Source organism: Rhinopithecus bieti, unplaced genomic scaffold (assembly GCF_001698545.2).
Source record: "Rhinopithecus bieti isolate Rb0 unplaced genomic scaffold, ASM169854v2 scaffold_83003, whole genome shotgun sequence".
Lineage (NCBI taxonomy): Eukaryota > Metazoa > Chordata > Mammalia > Primates > Cercopithecidae > Rhinopithecus > Rhinopithecus bieti.
The window spans coordinates 157,712-175,433 of NW_016830379.1; the positions used below are offsets into that span (position 1 = coordinate 157,712).

At 51.5% G+C, this 17,722-nt stretch overlaps 1 protein-coding gene across 2 annotated transcripts in view; it reads left to right on the forward strand.

Annotated features, from left to right (window-relative positions):
* Positions 1–3,494: 3,494 nt before the first annotated feature.
* CTDSP2 (CTD small phosphatase 2) overlaps positions 3,495–17,722 on the forward strand; it is a 26,993-nt gene continuing 12,765 nt past the window's right edge. For both annotated transcript variants that reach the window (XM_017865460.1, XM_017865461.1), the window contains exon 1: positions 3,495–4,083. In XM_017865460.1, the coding sequence (XP_017720949.1) occupies positions 4,020–4,083 (64 nt within the window). In that variant the 5' untranslated portion in view covers positions 3,495–4,019. The remainder of the gene's footprint in view (positions 4,084–17,722) is intronic.

The window sequence follows — 17,722 nt, forward strand, 5'->3', positions numbered from 1 at the left end:
TAAGGCTGTTTTAGGCAGAAGTTAGAAGGTCCACTTGCCTCCCACCACCCTCACCACTTTACAGGAAAGAGGCCCACCATGACCCTAGAGCTTTCCAGAATGCAGACCTTTTCTTAGTCATCTGTGGGCAGAGCAGTGAGAAACCTGTGGCATCAAGAGAGCAAGCCTCGCCTGTGTTTGGGGTTCCAGGCTCCTGTAGAGCCTCCACTGCTTTTGTAGTCTCTGGAAACATGGGGTCCTCACCAGGCCTCTTGGGAACTGTCCCTCCTCCCTCATTTACCTCTCCTTGCTGGGTTCTATTTGCATCCCTGTGCCTCTGGCCTTGGAAGGGGTTCTATCTGTTATACACAAACTTTTCTTTGACCTCAGAGCAAGAAAAGCTTGAGGACCATCTCCTCTGCATTTTTCAGGGACAGCCAGAGCCCTACACATGAAGGCATCCACTGTATCCAGGAGTGAAAGTAGCATTGTCTTAACACTGGGTCACAATCCAGTGGTGGTTTGTGAATTCGATTTAGAAGGTCATGGCTGGCGCCTTAAAACCATCAAATAGAATACAATATGTGCAATAGAAAATATGAGTGTGCACACATAGCCAGGGTAAGTATTGTCCATGAAATTTTTGTATCATTTATCCCACAACATAAAATGTATTTCTTGCTGTAGGTCACTGAACGAATCCCTGGACAAAAGAACACTGGTTAAGACATAAAGTCAAGGCCAGGCATGATGGCTCACACCAGTAATCCTAGCACTTTGGGAGGCCAAGGCAGGTGGATCACCTGAGGTCAGGAGTTTGAGACCAGCCTGGCCAACATGGTGAAACCCTGTCTCTACTAAAAATACAAACATTAGCTGGGCGTGGTGGTGGGTGCCTATAATCCCAGCTACTCAAGAGGCTGAGGCAGAAGAATCGCTTGAAGCCAGGGGGCAGAGGTTGCAGTGAGCCAAGATCACACCACTTCACTCCAGCCTAGGCAACAGAGTGAGACTTCATCTCAACATGTACAGGTCACCTGTTCTGTGCTAGGCACTCTGCTAGGCACAAGAAACCCAGTAAAGACATCCCCTAGTCTCAATCCACCTTCTGGTTGGGAAGCCAATAAGCACACAGTTGCAAGATATGATGCCAAGTGGTCTGAGAGAGTATGTATGAGGCTATGAAATCCTGATATGATGGCGGGCATCTGGGAGGGCTTCCAGGAGAGGTGATGCAGTTGGAGCTCTCAGCAGGAAAAGAGAGCGATAGGTTATAGTGTCTCCTCCATCCTATGGATAAGAAGGGAACTATGTTAAAGTGTCAAGGGTTCTAGTCTTAAAGTCCAAAGACATCCTGTCTCCTTAACAAGCCGTGAGGTCTCAGGTGAGTCAATTAACCTTCCCAGACCCTGATTCCTCATTTACAAAACAGGCATCTATAAAAATGGGCATAGTATCTGCTCTATCAACCTCAAAGAAGTGAGAGATCAAATGAGATAGATAATGTATGTGAAAGCACTTTGTAAATTACAAAAGGGGAGGTATGGTCTCTATGGATGAGGAAATGGAAGCATAATGAAGTGCCCTGCCCTACAGTGCTATGGGTAACAGGCCCCCCTCAATCCTCAGTCCTCAGCTCCTGCCTGCATTCCTCACACTGTAACTATTCTACCTTAAAAGAAGGCAGGGGCAGGGTCTAAAAGGCCCCCCTAGCAACCTGACTGTTGAAGATTTACCTTAAAGATCCTATTGTTTTAATGATGGGAGGTGGGTATGTCAGAACTCCTCCGTTTCCCTTTCTGTTAATGAATTAAGATCTACCCAAATTCAGTGTTTAAAGTTACATAAGCATCATTCAGATCTGTAACAGCCACTTTCATTTCGGAAAAACAGCATTTCCATTAAAATGGTGTTATATAAAAAGGTTTTGTATACGTGCGTAGGAACAGCAGAAAGAAACAGGCACACATGATCACTGTATGGCACACAGGCATATGCAGATCATGACCTCACCTGTCCTCATGAGGAAGGGATCATAGGGAGCAGGTGTCTGATAGTACCTGGCAAGTTTAGCTGTGACCTAGTTGTCTTCTAACCATCAATAAGACCTGATGCATGTTGGGCAGTGGGAACTGCAGCAGGAAGGAAGCCCCTTCCTTGGCAGGGTAAGTGCCATTGAATCACAGAATATTAAGGTTGGATTTAGCTCAGAAGTCACCCAGTGCAATCTCACTCTAAACCACTCTTGCTGGATTTGACTTGAACAGCTACCATTGTCCCAAGGCAGCCCGTGTCACCTGTGGACAGATGTAGATCACTGGAAAAGACCTGATTTTGACCTGAAACCAACCTTTCTGGAGCTACTGCCTCTGGGGAGCAAAAGCACCTACAACCTTGAGCAGAGACTCCAGGAGCCACAGCCAGCGGAGCATGCCCTGAGGCCTAAAGAGCAAGTGGGGAGGGCAGTCTGAGTCCACAAAGCTGAAGCTCCTCCCTGAGAGACCTCCATCCATCTAAAGGAAGCTGGGACGGTGGGGGCAGAGAGAGGGGTAGGATGAGGAAAGTAGGGTGGAGGGGAGGAGTCGGGGCTGCCTAAATTGGAGTAAGTCGTTGGCTGTGAGGAAAGCCCAGCACCTCAGGTCTCATTTTCAGTGTTGGGGGTGACATAGTCCCGAGGTCAGTTGCAGCTCTTATACTCTGGACTCCTAGGTCCGCCCACACGCACACACCCCTTTCGAGATTGGAAGGTTGTACTTTTTTTTTTTTGAGACGGAGGCTCGCTCTGTCGTCCAGGCTGGAGTGCACTGGCACGATCTCGGCTAACTGCAATCTCCGCCTCCCGGGTTCAAGCAATTCTCTGCCTCAGCCTCCCAAGTAGCTGGGATTACAGGTGATCGCCACCACGCCCGGCTTTTTTTTTTTTTTTTTTTTAAGTATTTTTAGTAGAGACGGGGTTTCACCATCTTGACCAGACTGGTCTTGAACTGCTGACCTCGTGATCCACCCACCTCGGCCTTCCAAAATGCTGGGATTACAGGCGTGAGCCACCGCGCCCGGCCTCGACGGTTGTACTTTTATGTGACTTGGTATGTCCTTGTTTCGAGGGCTAAGCAAGGGGTAAGGTAACTTCCGATCCGCCCCATCCCCTGCCGGAGTCCGGTTAGACTCAGCGGCTTGTCCTGGTCACCCCTGAAGGGCGGAACCATTCCGCCTTCCGGAGTGCAGCCACCGAAACAACAACACCCCAGCACTGAGAGCAGAAACGTGAGCTTTGGAGTGGCCTTTTAAATAGTTGGGAAGGGGGTGTGGCCGAGGAGACTGGGAGGCCGCAGTCTGGCGATGGGGAGTGGCCCGGGGCGTGGCCGTGGCGCCTGGAATGTTGTTAGGTCCTCTCACCGCATAGTAAGGAGGGGCCACGCCCCTTTTCTCCAAGAGAGCCAATCGGAGCACCGGAGCGGTTTCAAGTCTCCCCCGCCAGCCCGCCCGCCCGCCACCCCACCCCCCTTGAGGATTCGCTTTTTCCGTAACAAAATAGCAAAGCTCGGGACTGTCCGAAGCCCTGGTCGCTCACTGGTGGAGGGTCCCGGGGCCTAGGACGCATCCTCGGAGCGGGAAGCTCCAGTGGGCCGTGAAGAGGCCGAGTCGAGATCCGGGAGGCGCGCGGGGGTGGGCGCTGCAGCCGCGGGTTGTTTATCTGGAGTACGGAGGGGAGGGGGGAGCCTGGAAACCGCCCCGTGTCCCATTTCCTCCTCTTGTTTTCGCTCCGGATTCTCCATGTTGGACCCAAACTGAGGAGCCCGGAGCTGCCGCCGGGGATCGGGGCCGGGGCACCCGGGGAGCCGTTGCCCGGGCCGCCCGCCCTCTGTACAGGCCGCCTACCTTCCCGGCCCGGGGAGGAAACGAGAGGGGGGATGTGAACAGCTGTGGAAGTCGGAATCTCGGGAGCTGGAGCGGGCCCCCGCCCAGGCCCCCCAGCCCAGCCCAGCCCGCGCGCCCGCCCGTCCTCCCGCCCAGCCAGCCCGGGCCCGCGGGATTGTTAGATGGAACACGGCTCCATCATCACCCAGGCGCGGAGGGAAGACGCCCTGGTGCTCACCAAGCAAGGTAGGGGCAGCAACTTCCCAAAACTTTGCGTCGCCCCCGGGCGAGGAGGGGGCTAGCATAGCCCCGAACCCCAGGTCTCGGCCCTTGACCTCCTGGGCTCAGAGCCAGTGATCCCGACTGGACCCCTCGGGTCCATCCGCCCCCGCATCCCGGCTGGCACTCAGACCTCCGTGGGGGCTGCACGGGACCCGGGATCGCGGCGCCCGAGGGGAAGGGGCGTCTTCGGCGCAGCTGTCACCCTTTCCCGCAACCCCTCCCCTCGGGATTGAGAGACGGAGGGGTCGCTCTCGAAGCACTGGGCCACTCCGCGTCCGTCCCCTCCAGAGTTGGGGGGTAGGTTCGTCACTTTCCCTCACAGCCGCGCGCGGCTGCCCTGGGATCGCGGGGAGGGGTTAGGAAGGTGACGGAGGGACCCCCAGATGGAACGCAGCCGGGACTGGAGTCCAGTAGTTCCAGGCCCCCCAAGCCCGAGGTCGCTCCGGCAGCTAGCTGGCGGTGACGGCGTCCGGCGGGACTTGGGAGCAAGTTCACCTCTGGGAGGCGGGGGCGGTCGCGGTGGGGGAGGGGCCCGGGCCGTGGCAGACCAGACGTGGCGGGTCCCCAGCTCAGCGCGGGCCCCGGGACATTGGCGGCGCCGGGCTCCCTCCCGGCTGCCTCTGGCCAGTTTCGCTGAGCAAACAAGCCCGACTCCGAGGCCCGGCCAGAGCCCCTCCCTGCCCGGTGCGCTCCCCCGGGGCCGCCGCTGCACACACAGAGCCGCGTTTGTTTAGCTCGGGAGCGGTGTCCCTGGTTACATAATTCGCCGGATGGCATCAGACCCGGCGTGGTTCTGAATCGCGCAGCGAAAAAGTGCGAGTTCTCTGTGGGCAGGGGCTGGCGGCCCCCGCCTTCCAGAGTGTCTGGTGGAGGCGCGAGGGGGCCCGCAGGCCCTCGCCGGGATGAGGCTGCGGCCGAGGCCTCTCCCGGGGCGGGAGAAAGCTGGGGAGCGAGGGTGGAACCTCTTAGTTTGGTCACAGTGGGGGACTCGAAACTCTTTCCCCCTCCGCCACGTTCTTCTGGCCTTGAGGAATGTGTCCAAAATAGCGGCAGAATTTCCGCGGGGTGTAAGGACTAGTGTGGCATTTCTCTGGAGAGCCCCCGGACCCGGGCCACCTGGCCCCGGAGGCTGGGGCGGGAGCTGGCTCCTGGGGCGGAATCCGGAGCGCTCCCGCCCCTCCTCCAGAGAGCGCGAGGGGCCGGTGCTGCAGTTGAACACACTGAGGCCTAGAGCCTGGTGGGCGGCCAGCTTCGGGGCCTTGTGTGCCCCACGTCTACCCGTTTGGCAACATTAGTCAGCAGGTCACTAATTCCTGGGGTTCACGTTCCAAGGAGCTCTCCCAACTTCCCTAGGAGCAAAGACGCTGAGTTGGTGGTGTCAGCCTCTCCCAAATTTCCCAGTGGAAGGAGAGGAGCTGGGAGGGGTTAGGGGTGGGGGGAGGGGGGCAGTGTGTTCCTCTTGCATCACTGGCCGGACTTTAAATAAGCCTGCCCTGAGGAGGAATGAGCCTGGCCTACACAGATCCCAACCCCCCAGAAGGCTCCGGCCTCCCTGACCTCGGTGTTGCCATGATTTCTGCTCTCCCGGCTGCATCACTAACCAGACTGTGACCCAGGCGGCAACTTCACCGCCTCTGCTGGCTGCTCAACTGTGCTGACGGCTGAAAAAGGGAGGGAGGCTGTGTGTGTTCATAGCTCACTCCTGACTCTTCCCACTCCCTTCCCAAACTCATCCCAGGAAAAGACCCTAAGAGCTAGCCAGAGGGGAAGAAATCCAGATGTGGGGAGATTCAAGAGGGGGCAGTGGTGATGAGTAGGGGGAGGAGCCCTGTGCGCTGGAGTGTGCCTTGGGCATCGTGAGACCACGCGAGCAGTAAGGGATAGGTGGACTGCGCCGGGGCGTCGTAGAAATCAGAGCTGGAAGTTTCATCCACCAGGGTGAATGGCAGGCCACAGAATAGATAACAGCAGAAAGCAAAGCAACTGGCTTGGCAGTGTTAAGTTGCTGGTGTTGGATTTTCTTGGAGTTAATGTTTCTCTTTTTTTGTGTGTGTGGTTTAAGCCAGCAGCCACTGGGTCTCTCCCTCCCCGTGTAATTTTTTATTTTTATTTTTTAATTAAGACGGAGTCTCACTCTGTTGCCCAAGCTAGAGTGCAGTGGCGTGATCTCAGCTCACTGCAGCCTCCGCCTCCCAGATTCAAGCAGTTCTCCTGCCTCAGCCTCCCGAGTAGCTGGGATTACAGGCGCGCGCCATCACGCGTGGCTAATTTTTTTGTATTTTTAGTACAGACGGGTTTCGCCAATTGCCCGGGCTGGTCTCCACTCCTGAGGTGATCAGCCCGCTTCAGCCTCCCAAAGTGCTGGGATTGCAGGCCTGAGCCACCGCGCTGGGCCTCTCCCCAGCCCCTCCCCATGTAATTTGATTGCATTCCAGAGAAGGCATACTTTCTTCCTGGGCTGCTTAGGCACCCATCAACCACTAAACCAACTTTCTGAGTCCCACATCATTTACAAACAACCTACATCTTCAAAACAAAACAAAAAACAAAAGCTGGGGGACTGGAGAAGCACGTTTTAATTAGCTCCTTTTGGAGTTCCTCCTTGTCCCCACTCCCTCCTGTCCATAACATCCCATCTCCATGCCTTGCCTTGCCTTTGGAAAAAGGGGAAGAAGGAGTGTGAGGTACTTATTATTAATAAGTAAATTTCTGGAAAGAAACAAATTGCTCCTAGCTTGGGTGGCTATTTAGTGAAGTTACTTGCCATTGCAGATTTTTTTTTCTTTTTTCGCATTCTGTTCTCTGAGGTTTAAGGCTGTCTGGGTGTGTTGATGATTCAAAAGTAATTACAGTAGGGGAAGTAGAACAAAGTTGCTGAAAGCATTGATGATAAAAGCACCAAAATTGGATCATCTTCCCAGACAGATGGGTGAAATGGCTTTCTGGTACAGCAAGGACAGGATTGTGTGTAACATCAAAAAGAAAAAAGAAATGTTAATATCAGCTTGGCAAGAATGGCTGTTTACTGCAGCTCTATATGAGATTGTCACCCCATTGCTTAGAGGTTGTGACCTTGGCTTTTGGATTAGATGGGGAAAAGCCAAGAAAACAAGACCCACCCTGTAACCTCCCAACATGAAATGAGAACTGGTGGAGGCAGCCTCTTCGGGAGCTCTCTGACCCACACGCCTTTTGGAGGAATCAGAGATTTTTTTGTTGTCCATGAATCCTGATGCCCCTTCTTCTCAATGATGCCTTGGATTACCTTCTCACATGCGGAACTGGACAGGTTCTGATAGCTAATCGCAAGGATTCTTCTGAGAGACTGACCATCTCTGAAAATTGGGATGTGGCAAGTTTTCAGGGTGGCTAGCTCTTTTGTTACCCACTTAAGGGGGAAATTCTGCCTTATTCCCTCAAGAAGTTGTTCAGGCACCCTTCATTGTAGATGTAGCCAAGACTAACTTGAAAAGCTTAGACATGAATCTTGCTGGAAGCTTCCTTCCATAGCTTGCTATGTGGGGGGCGGGAAGACTCCATGTTTATAGCTGACTCCTCTTCCTGCCCTGCTGGTGCCTGTCACCTTCCTTTGCCTACCCTGGGTCTTGGCCTCTTTGTGCTCTCACAGTGACTGCTGAGGCTCCCTCCTGCATCTCCTTTGGAGTTTTTCCCCCATCTTGGGGTAAGAGTTGGAGCCTGTGTGGTGACTTAAGCTTGTGTTTGCTCCTGCCCCCAAAATCGCAGAGGAGTGCTGATAAATCAGCAACAAAGTTTGTAAATGTCTAACCTCTAGGGCTGGGGGTTTGCAGTTGGCTTGCAGAACTTTCCACTGAGCAGCACTGGAATTGCTGTGAAAAATCCCTCAGAGGATGGCAGAGGTGGGGGTGTTTCTTTGTCCTCTCTTCTCAACCATAGAGGTCTTAAAGAAACTGGGTAACACAAAGGTGTCATTTCATCCTCTCCGTGGGACCTTCCAAATCACTTATCATGGATTTTGTTAAAATGGTAAATACTAAAGAAGTCACATTTCTAGCCAACGTGAATTGATGCTCCCAACCTGTGGAGAATTAAAGTGTTTATAAATAAGTATGGGAGAGAAAAGCAATATGTAAATATATATGAGATTGTGTGTGTATGTGTGTACATATCAATACATAGCTTCCCTTCCTCTTCCTCCTCCATTTTTTTTTTCCTGCTAGTTTTTGGGTAATTTGGGGTATTGTCTTTTATTCCCATCATGGTCAGTTTGGTTCTTAGATTGGGTGTAGTGGGACCAGGGTCGGGGTTAAAGTTTTCATTGTTACTTCAAAGCATTGTTTCTGAAGCAAAATTGCTTCAGACCTGGGTTCAAATCCCTTCTTTTCCTATTCACAGTGAGACTTGATAAATCACTTGATAAATCACTTTAGTAACTTATCTATAAAATAGTAATAATGATATCTACCCTTCTATTATACCTAGTAGGTGCTTGACAAATATGAATGTCCTCCTTTTTTACATAGTGAGACTACTCTGTTTGCCTTCCTCCATTCCCCCAAGGACACAGTGTAAACAGCACGTAGTCTTGTGGGTTTTAGTTTTCAAGACAGGTGGCCAGGGGTCAGAGGGGACACTGACTGTGGGGGCTTGGGCCTTCTGGAAGGATCAACCTCTGAGGCTTACAAAGAGCCTTGCTGCACAGACCCCTTCTTTGTGTCATGTGACTTGGGATGTGATTTTATCTGCCTGGGCTTTGGGACTTTTGCCATTGTGTCTGGTGCCTGGGCATCTGGGGGTGGGAGAAGGCCAGGCATGTGCCCCCTCTGAGTCTCTAAATTCTAAACCTCCTTAGAGGTTCTCAAATATGGATATAACGAATATTCAAGACAACTGTATGCTACATTCTCTCACTGTTTGCTTTGAGAGTTAATGAATTCAGAGAAATTGAGGTTTCTTTTAGGTAATTTTAGTAAAAGGGGAAAAAGAAAATGGGGTTTGAAAAGAAATAGATGTTATTAAGCTATTTGTTTGCTGCTGTGGTTTTGGGGTTCAACATTGAGAAAGTACAAAAGCAGCACTGATCTGCTTTTCATCTTGTCTTAGTCTAGCCAGCTCTGGGAAGCATGGAATTAACTTGCTTGTCTTGGGGACGTGGGATTGGGTGTGGCCCTGACATATTTCCCTCCCTCTTCTGAAATGGAGGAGTAGTTCTGAACTGGGATGCAGATGAGCACATTAACATGCAAATCTTACGAAGAAACTACTAGAAATTAAAGTGGATAAGTTGACTTCTTAAAACTGGAAGCATCTCTGGACCGGAGACCAAATAGAATGGAGTTTCTTTGTTTGGCAAAATGCCCAGCCCTTCAGGTCTGAGTATGCCTGCACCAGGATCTGTTATCACAGGGTACTCCAGTGAGTGCCACAGCCTCCCTCTAGGCAAAAGTGTGTATGCCCTGTTTTATGTTAGCTATTCTAGGAGTTAGCCTTGAACCTGATCTCTGAGTGGATCTGACCTTTCCATTTCCCTCCTAGGTGCTCTAGTCCTTCCCCAACCTCCATCCCCCCAAATCAGACTTTGCTCTTACTCTGTTTTTCTTCTGTACCTTCTTTTATTTCTTGCCATAGCTTTTTCCATCCTGTTGAATTTGCACTTTTTCCAGGGAAGAAGTATGGCCCCAGTCCCAGTGAGAGCCAAGCAGACTCATGGAAAGGCTCAAATTGCCTGTGGAAGGCTTCCTGGATAGTAGATCCCAGCTCTTCTGTTCCCACAGCAGAATAGAGCTAGGACCCCTCTTTCACAGGAACAGGGGCCTGCAGGTAGAGACAGCAGACCCAGGTTTTCTGTCTCACATCACATAGAACTATCCCTAGAGAAGAAAACCGGATCCTGGGCATGAGTTCTCCAAGGCTTACAGAAACACTGAGCCAGTCAGGTATGGTGGGGAGAGGGGCCAAGGGGACTTTGGCTGAATTGCCTTCTAGCCCTGGGTTAGTCAGAGACCCTGGCAACCTTTAGTTGTTGGCTCTCAGCCAGGGACACACATCAGAGTCTCCTGTGACACTTGCTAAAAATACAGACCCCCCACCTGGGATCTACTGAATCAGCTCACGGGCAGGTGGGTCAGGCATGCATGTGTTCCAAATGCTCCTTGTGGCTCTGACAGGTGCCCCTGGAGAAGAGCCAGGTAGGCACAGCAGTGGCCCCAGCTGCCTGTTTTGCCCCGAGCAGGAAAATTCCTCTTGGTGGTCCAGTTTTACTGTTTGTTAAAGATCTGTGGCTCTTCAAGAGGAGTCCTAAAGTTTTCAGAGTAAATGGACAGAGGAATGATCCATCCTTGTTTACCCAGTAAAGGTTATAGCCAGTATTTATAGAGTACTTGCCATAGGCAAGGTATTATTCCTAGCATTTTATATCTAGTATCTCACTTAGTTCTCCTGACAACTTTTCCTTTCCAATAAGAGGAATTAACCTCACTTAACAAATAAAGAAAACTTTCTCTTTTTTTGACAAGGAGTCTCGCTCTGTCGCCCAGGTTAGGGTGCAGTGGTGCAATCGGCTCACTGCAAACTCCACCTCCCGGGTTCATGCCATTCTCCTGCCTCAACCTCCGGAGTAGCTGGGACTACAGGCGCCCGCCACCACGTTTGGCTAATTTTTTTTATTTTTAGTAGAGATGGGGTTTCACTGTGTTAGCCAGGATGGTCTCGATCTCCTGACCTCGTGATCTGCCCGCCTTGGCCTCCCAAAGTGCGGGGATTACAGGCGTGAGCCACCTCACCCACCCGGCAGATAAGGAAAACTTTCACAGAGAGTGGGGAAGGACTTTGCCCAAGGGTACATGGCTAGTGTCAGCCAGACATTTGCATTGTCTGGCATTTCACTTTTTTGAGTGCCTTTGAGTTCATGCTTCAGGTGCATGCTTCAGGTAAAGCCACCTTTTAAGGGACCATGCAGGGGAAACATTTCCAGATTGACTTATGAGGAAACTGAACCCCAGAGAATTGTGCCCTAGCAAGGCCACAGAACTGTTGAGAAGCTGAACTGGAGCAAGAACTGGGTTTCCTGATGTCTAGATCAGTGCTTTCTCAAGTGAACTCACTATAAGACTTGGCTGGTCCTAGGTGAAGCTGAGGGGTGTGGGGGGAGAAGGCGAATGTCCCTGGAGATGGGTGCCTCCCTGGCAGACTCCTTCCAGTCCTGCAGAGGCCAGCCACATGAAGGAGGAACTGGTTGGCCAGCCTCAATGAGTGTGTATGTGTGTGTGCAAGTGATTGGTTTTCATGGAGTCCCGGAAAACATCATTTCCGGTTTGGCGCTGTTACTACCTCTGAAATGAGTTAGAAGAAATCTCTATGGTCCCTTTAATGTGAACATTTTGAAACAGGGACTGAGGTAGGAGTATGAAAGTGCTCTGTGCTTAATGAGTAGCAGTTGACGCTTACCAAGCTTTTGTTAGGACCAGGACTCTCACTGAGCTCCCCGTAATTCTGACACTGAGAAATAGGTAGTCTTCCCATTTTGCAGATGAAGAAACTGAGGCCTATGGCTGCATACCTTACACATGGCAGAGCCTAGATTCGAACTCAAGTCTGGGTGCCTTGTGTATTGTTCCCTGGTCAGAACAGATACCCTTGCTTTGTCCTGTGTCCTCACTACTTTCTCCAGCTCACGTTTGTATCAACCTAAAGCAGGCCTACATACCTGGAAGGGAAAGAAGCACTGGATTCTTCCTAGGCTTCATCTGTATCCAAGCATTCCAGGAGTCAAGGGCACAGCACCAAGGCAGGAACTTGAAATACTCACTGAGAGGGTGTCTGTGTGTAGCCCCTCCCACAGAGGCTTGTTCTACACCTCCTTAAGGGGAAGGAGGGGTTGAACTCCAGGTGGGCAAGTGTGGTTTCCAGTCCCTTACAATCTTTGCTCTGGCTGGTGCTACATAGGGCAGGGTCTTCTGCTGAGGCAGGGGCAGGATCCAGCCCTTTGAGTTTTCTTGGATGGCATCTCAGGCTTGTCCCTGCTCCCCTGTGGGCTTCTGTATCACTTCCTGACATCCCCCAAGAGCCCTCTGGAGTGGGGCTTGCAGGGCTGAGCCTGCAGCTGACTTGTCTATGAGGAAATGCCTCCTCTGTCTCTGATCCAGGACCTACTACTTCTGGAGGCCCACCCCAACCCAACATGTTTTTAAAGTATGTTAGAGCTGCCCAGGAGGGTGTTTTGGGAATAACTCCTTTAGAGGCTGATTCTGAAATCAGCATCCTTTAGAAGTTGCCAGAAGTCCCCTGCTCCCAAAACTGAGTCTTCTGACCTCTCTAGCTGAGGTCAGAGAACAGACTGCTGAAGGGGCAGAGACAAGAAAGTGTGTGACCTGTGACCCTCGCCCCACAGGTGGCATTAAGGACTCAGGTCTGAAAGAAGAGACAGCCATGTAGGGAGCTCTCCTGCCCAGGGAAAGGGAACTAATGGAGACACTGGCTTAGGTAGGAGTGCCCCAGTTGCTGGTGCCCTCCCTGCACCAGCGTACAACATGCTGGTATGAACCAAACAGCATGGCTAAAACTGCTTTTTAATTTCTTTTTAATTTAATTTTATTTTTTTTTTGAGACAGTTTCACTCTGTCTCCCAGGCTGGAGTGCAATGGTTTGATCTCAGCTCACTGCAACCTCCACCTCTTGGGTTCAAGTGATTCTTGTGCGTCAGCCTCTAGAGTAGCCGGGATTACAGCAGCTTGCTACCACACCCGGCTAGTTGTTGCATTTTTAGTAGAGATGGGGTTTCTCGAACTCCTGATCTCAAGTGATCCCCACTGCCTTTGCCTCCCAAAGTGTAAAACTGCTTTTTTCAAAAAATGTCCATGCGGTTAGATTCACAGTTACTTTTTGGAACTTTGGGAGCCGGTGCTAAGCTGGGTCTGGCCCTGCCTTACTTGTTAGCGGTAGAGAACAGTGTCAGTGGCCGGGTGTGAAAGCAGTACACCCTCCCCATTGTTTGCAGTCTTTTGGGGGCTGTCTAGGCATCCCACCCTCTTTTAAAGTTTCCTGCCGACTCACCTGCTGGTCCCAGGAGCTCTTCCGTCCACCTGGCACTTTAGGGTATGTCCATAGCCAAGGCACAGATGCCCCTTGCAGAGGACCTGGGAGGACTTCTGTCCATGGGGGAGTCCCAGTCAAATGTGTCTTGGCTGCAGGGTTCAGGCAGCCGGCCAAGCAGGGCCGGAAATGCTCCAAATACTCTCCTTCCTCCAATAGCTGAGAGGAAGGAGGCCCCTCAGAGGGGCCATTTTATAGTGATAGCCAGGCTAAGGCTAAGTCCTTTGCTGTGGGGGATGGGAGGTGGTGGGGAAGGAAGTATTTCTGGGGATGAACCAAAAAAGAAAGCAACTTTCTACGTGAATGGGCTTGTTAAAATCTGATTGCCTCAGAGGTTACCTTGTGCCAAATGCCAGGCAGATGTGTGAGGAGTTCCTTTGCTGGGACACAAAGCTGTGTTGTTGACAAAAGTGGTATCTGGACCTGACCTTCAGGAGAAGATTAAAAATACTGTTGCCCTGGTCACTCTGGTCTTCATTTGTGTGTATGTGTGCATGTGTTCACATGTTAGTACATGCACACGCCCTTTTTTTTTTTTTTTTTTTTTTTTTTTTGAGACAAGGTCTCACTCTGTCACCCAGGCTGGAGTGCAGTGGTGCAATCACAGCTCACTACAGCCTCGAACTCCTGGGCTCAGGTGATTCTCCCACTTCAGCCTGCCAAACTGGGACTACAGGTGCACCTGGCTAATTTTTTTTTGTAGAACAGGATTTTGCCATGTTGCTCAGGTTGGTCTTGAACTCCTGGGCTCTAGTGATCCACCAGGCTCGGCCTCCCAAAGTGCTGAGATTACAGGCTTGAGCCACCTCCCCCGGCTCATACATATGCTTCTTAAGAGGCAGAGGCAAATAGTGTCCTCACCTGGTACTTCTTGAGGGTGGTGGGGGTGAATACCAGGGGTGATTTTTGTCTCAAGTGAAACAGTCTTACTTGCTTTTGTTTTTCACAGAATACCTAGTCAGGGAGTTTGTGAGCTGGAAAACAAATTTTGTTGTGGATTGGGGAGAAGGTATAGGGGCTGTTTTGACTTTCTGAAACCTGCTCATGATAGTTGTCAGGCACCTTTCCCTCGTCTTCTTGGGCTTCATCCACGTGATGATAGTGGGAGGGCTCCTGAGCTGTTGCTGGCCTCCTGGAGTGAGCCCCATGATGTTGTCAGTTAGTGGTCCTCTCCCCTTGGATAATTAATTAAAACAAGCACAGCATTTAGCTCTAGAGTTCGCACAGTGCCTTACTCTAACTTCGTTTATCCTTTCAGTCCTGAGTGAGGGCTTGCTGTTATCCCAGTTTATGGATGAGGAAACTAAGGCTCCAGAAGGCTGTGTGGCTGAGTCAGTAACTGGCAGAGACCGGACCCCAGCGGGGTCCCATCATCCCTGATGATCCCCAGTGGGGGCATACTCCTCACATCCCCTTTTCTCCTCACACCCCGCCTCAGTAGGAAGCCTCGCAACAGTGAGCTGGAGGGCTGGCCTGGCTTCCCTGTCTTCAGCCACCAGCTCACTTTCTTCTTAAGCCAGAGCTGCTTCCCTCATTGGGTCTGTGCTGGTCCTCTCAGACATCTAGCCCCAAACCAAATGTTTGGGGCAGGGAAGACAGAAGCACGTCTGCATCTGGGCAGGAGAGGAGGGCTGGATGTCCACAGAGGGTAGCAGGGAATGAAAGAGGGAAAGCAGCTTGTCCTGGGGCTACATGGCATCCGCTGGAGTCCTGCCCTCCCTGGTTGGGGAAACCATGTGCAATGAATTTCCTGTGCGGGCCAGGCATAATGGCTCACACCTGTAATCCTAGCACTTTGGGAGGATGAGGCAGGAGGATCGCTTGAGCCCAGGAGTTCAAGGCCCCATCCCTTTTTTTTTTTTTTTTTTAGATGGAGTTTTGCTCTTGTTGCCCAGGCTGGAGTGCAATGGCATGATCTTGGCTCACCACAACCTCCACCTCCTGGGTTCAAGCAATTCTCCTGCCTCAGCCTCCCTAGTAGCTAGGATTACAGGCATGCACCACCACGCCTGGCTAATTTTGTATTTTTAGTAGAAACAGGGTTTCTTTCTTGCTCTTTTTTTCTTTTTCTTTCTTTTTTTTTCTGTTTTTTTGTTTTGAGACGGAGTTTTGCTCTTGTTGCCCAGGCTGGAGTGCAGTGGTGCGATCTCTGGCTCACTGCAACCTCCACCTCCCGGGTTCAAGCAATTCTCCTGCCTCAGCCTCCCGAGTAGCTGGGATTACAGGCATGCGCCACCACACCCAGCTAATTTTGTATTTTTAGTAGAGACCGGGTGTCTCCATGTTGGTCAGGGTGGTCTCGAACTCCCAATCCCAGGTGATCCGCCTGCCTTGGCCTCCCAAGGTGCTGGGATTACAGGCGTGAGCCACCACTCCAGGCTAAGACAGGGTTTCTCCATGTTGGTCAGGCTGGTATTGAACTCCCAACCTCAGGGATCTGCCTGCCTCGGCCTCCCAAAGTGCTGGGATTACAGGCCTGAGCCACCACACCCGGACTCTGTTTTTGTTTTTGTTTTTTAAAGAAGGAAATCCCTGTGGGCCTGTAAATCCTCTTGTGCCCAGTGTTCCTCTCCTGGAAAGGCAGGCTGTGCCCCTTCCCATCACACACAGATGGGTAGGGGCTGGCCTGCACCTGGCTGTCAAGGACACAATGCTGAGTGCTGGCTGAAGGGAGCCATGTGAAAGGCTCTTTGACACAAGTTTCAGATCCCTCTCTGAACTCTCTGGTTCCCTCACCCTTAAACCCAAGAAACAATGCAGGTCTTGGACCAAAGCTCCTGGCTCCAGCCCCTCCTTCTTCCTCTTCCCCCATTGTTATCTTGATCTCCCAGAGGTATCTGCTGGTCATAGCAGGTGCAGGCAGGGGTGGGGGTGGATTCCCTGGAGTGGAATCCCAGAACCTTGCGCTGTTTTACCCCTTCCAACTTTGACAACCTGCCCAAGAAAACCTGGGGCAAGGGGCAGGGGCTAGACCCTAGACTGGTCCTTTACCAGCTCATCCTAGAGAGGCAGAGAGCAAAAGTTCCCAAGAAGACTGTAGTCCTAGCTACTTGAGAGGCTGAGGTAGGAGGATTGCTTGAGCCTGGGACATCGAGGCTGCAGTGAGCCATGATTCTACCACTGTACTTCAGCCTGGGCAACAGAATGAGACTTGTCTCAGAAAGAAAAAAAAAAAAGTTATCCAGAAGAGACCTTGAGAGTGCCCCTACACCTCCCATTTGTTGCATGAGTAAATGTGTATGAGACCCTATACAGGGTAATGGTTGAGAGCCTGGGCTCTGGGTTCAGGCAGATCTGGGTTCGAATCCTGGCTCTGCTGTCATACTACCTGCATGACCATCAGCCAGGTTACTTAACCTCTCTGTGCTTTAGTTTCCCTTCTGTAAAGTGGAGAACTAGTGCCTACCAAAGTGTTAATAGTAAGGATTAAATGAGGCTAATGATGTCAAGTGTCTAACGCAGGCCTGGCACATCCGTGATGCTCAGTAAACATGGTGGTGGCCTAGAAAGACTCAGTGGCTTGCCTCAGGGCCCCAGCTCCCTCAGCGTTCATCTTCCTCTCCTCACATAAAGGAGGCTTCTCTATCTACCTCTTCTGGGCTGTTGCAAACTAGTGGGGGCTTCCCCAGGTCCTGGCTCTGTAGACGTGACAGGCCCTGGAGGACCCTGGAGTCATTTACTCAGCCAAAGTTCCTAAGTGCCTGGTACGCAGAGGGTCACAGAGGCTGATGAATGCACTAAGTTGCGGCCATTGTGGGCCTTTCAGGGAGGCAGCCATGCTGGGAGAGGCTGATGCATTCTGATGAATTCTCTGGAGTAATATTTAGAAAGGTAAGGAGAACAGCCAGCCTGGAAAAGGATTGGAGGGAAGCAGGACCCTATCAGGGGAGTGGGGAATGACGGATACCTGAGGTGTTGACCTTGCTGTTGTGGGTCTGAGGTACTCTGCTTCAAGCTCCTGCCCCCAAGTTCAAGGCATTTGTGGGCTCAGAGGCCCAGGGGCAGCCGGCCACGTTGTGTTTTTGAGAAGACCCTCATCTCCTGCAGAGTCCAAGCTCCCTCCCTGTTTAGGACTGAGGCATTTCTGCCTGTTGGGCTCCCTGCAGCGGGCACAAGCCAGGCCTTTCCATGCCCCCAGCCAGCTGCCCCTTTCACCGCCCCCCCAACCTCTCAGGATTACTCAGCCTTCACAGCGTCTGTCACTGAGATGCTGAGTGCATTCCTGACAGCCTCTCTTCAGGAAAAGCCCAGGCTGTGTGGCCTTTTAAAAAAGGCTCTGTGCCCGGGTTAAGCCTCTGATTGTGGTTCTGCATGAAGAAACCATAAACCAAAGGGAAAGCAATGGTTCAGCTTTGGTCTTGGAGCTTTGTGTCAGCGTCTGCTCTGAGTCCCTGGGCTTAGAATTTAATGTGAGCCATACAGGCAGGTGGGGAAGCTGTCCTTTCCCTCCAATTTCAGCATAGAAATAGGGAAAGTCCAAGGAACCTCTGTCTTGATGACTTTTCTTTTCCTTTTTTTTTTTTTTTTTTTTTTT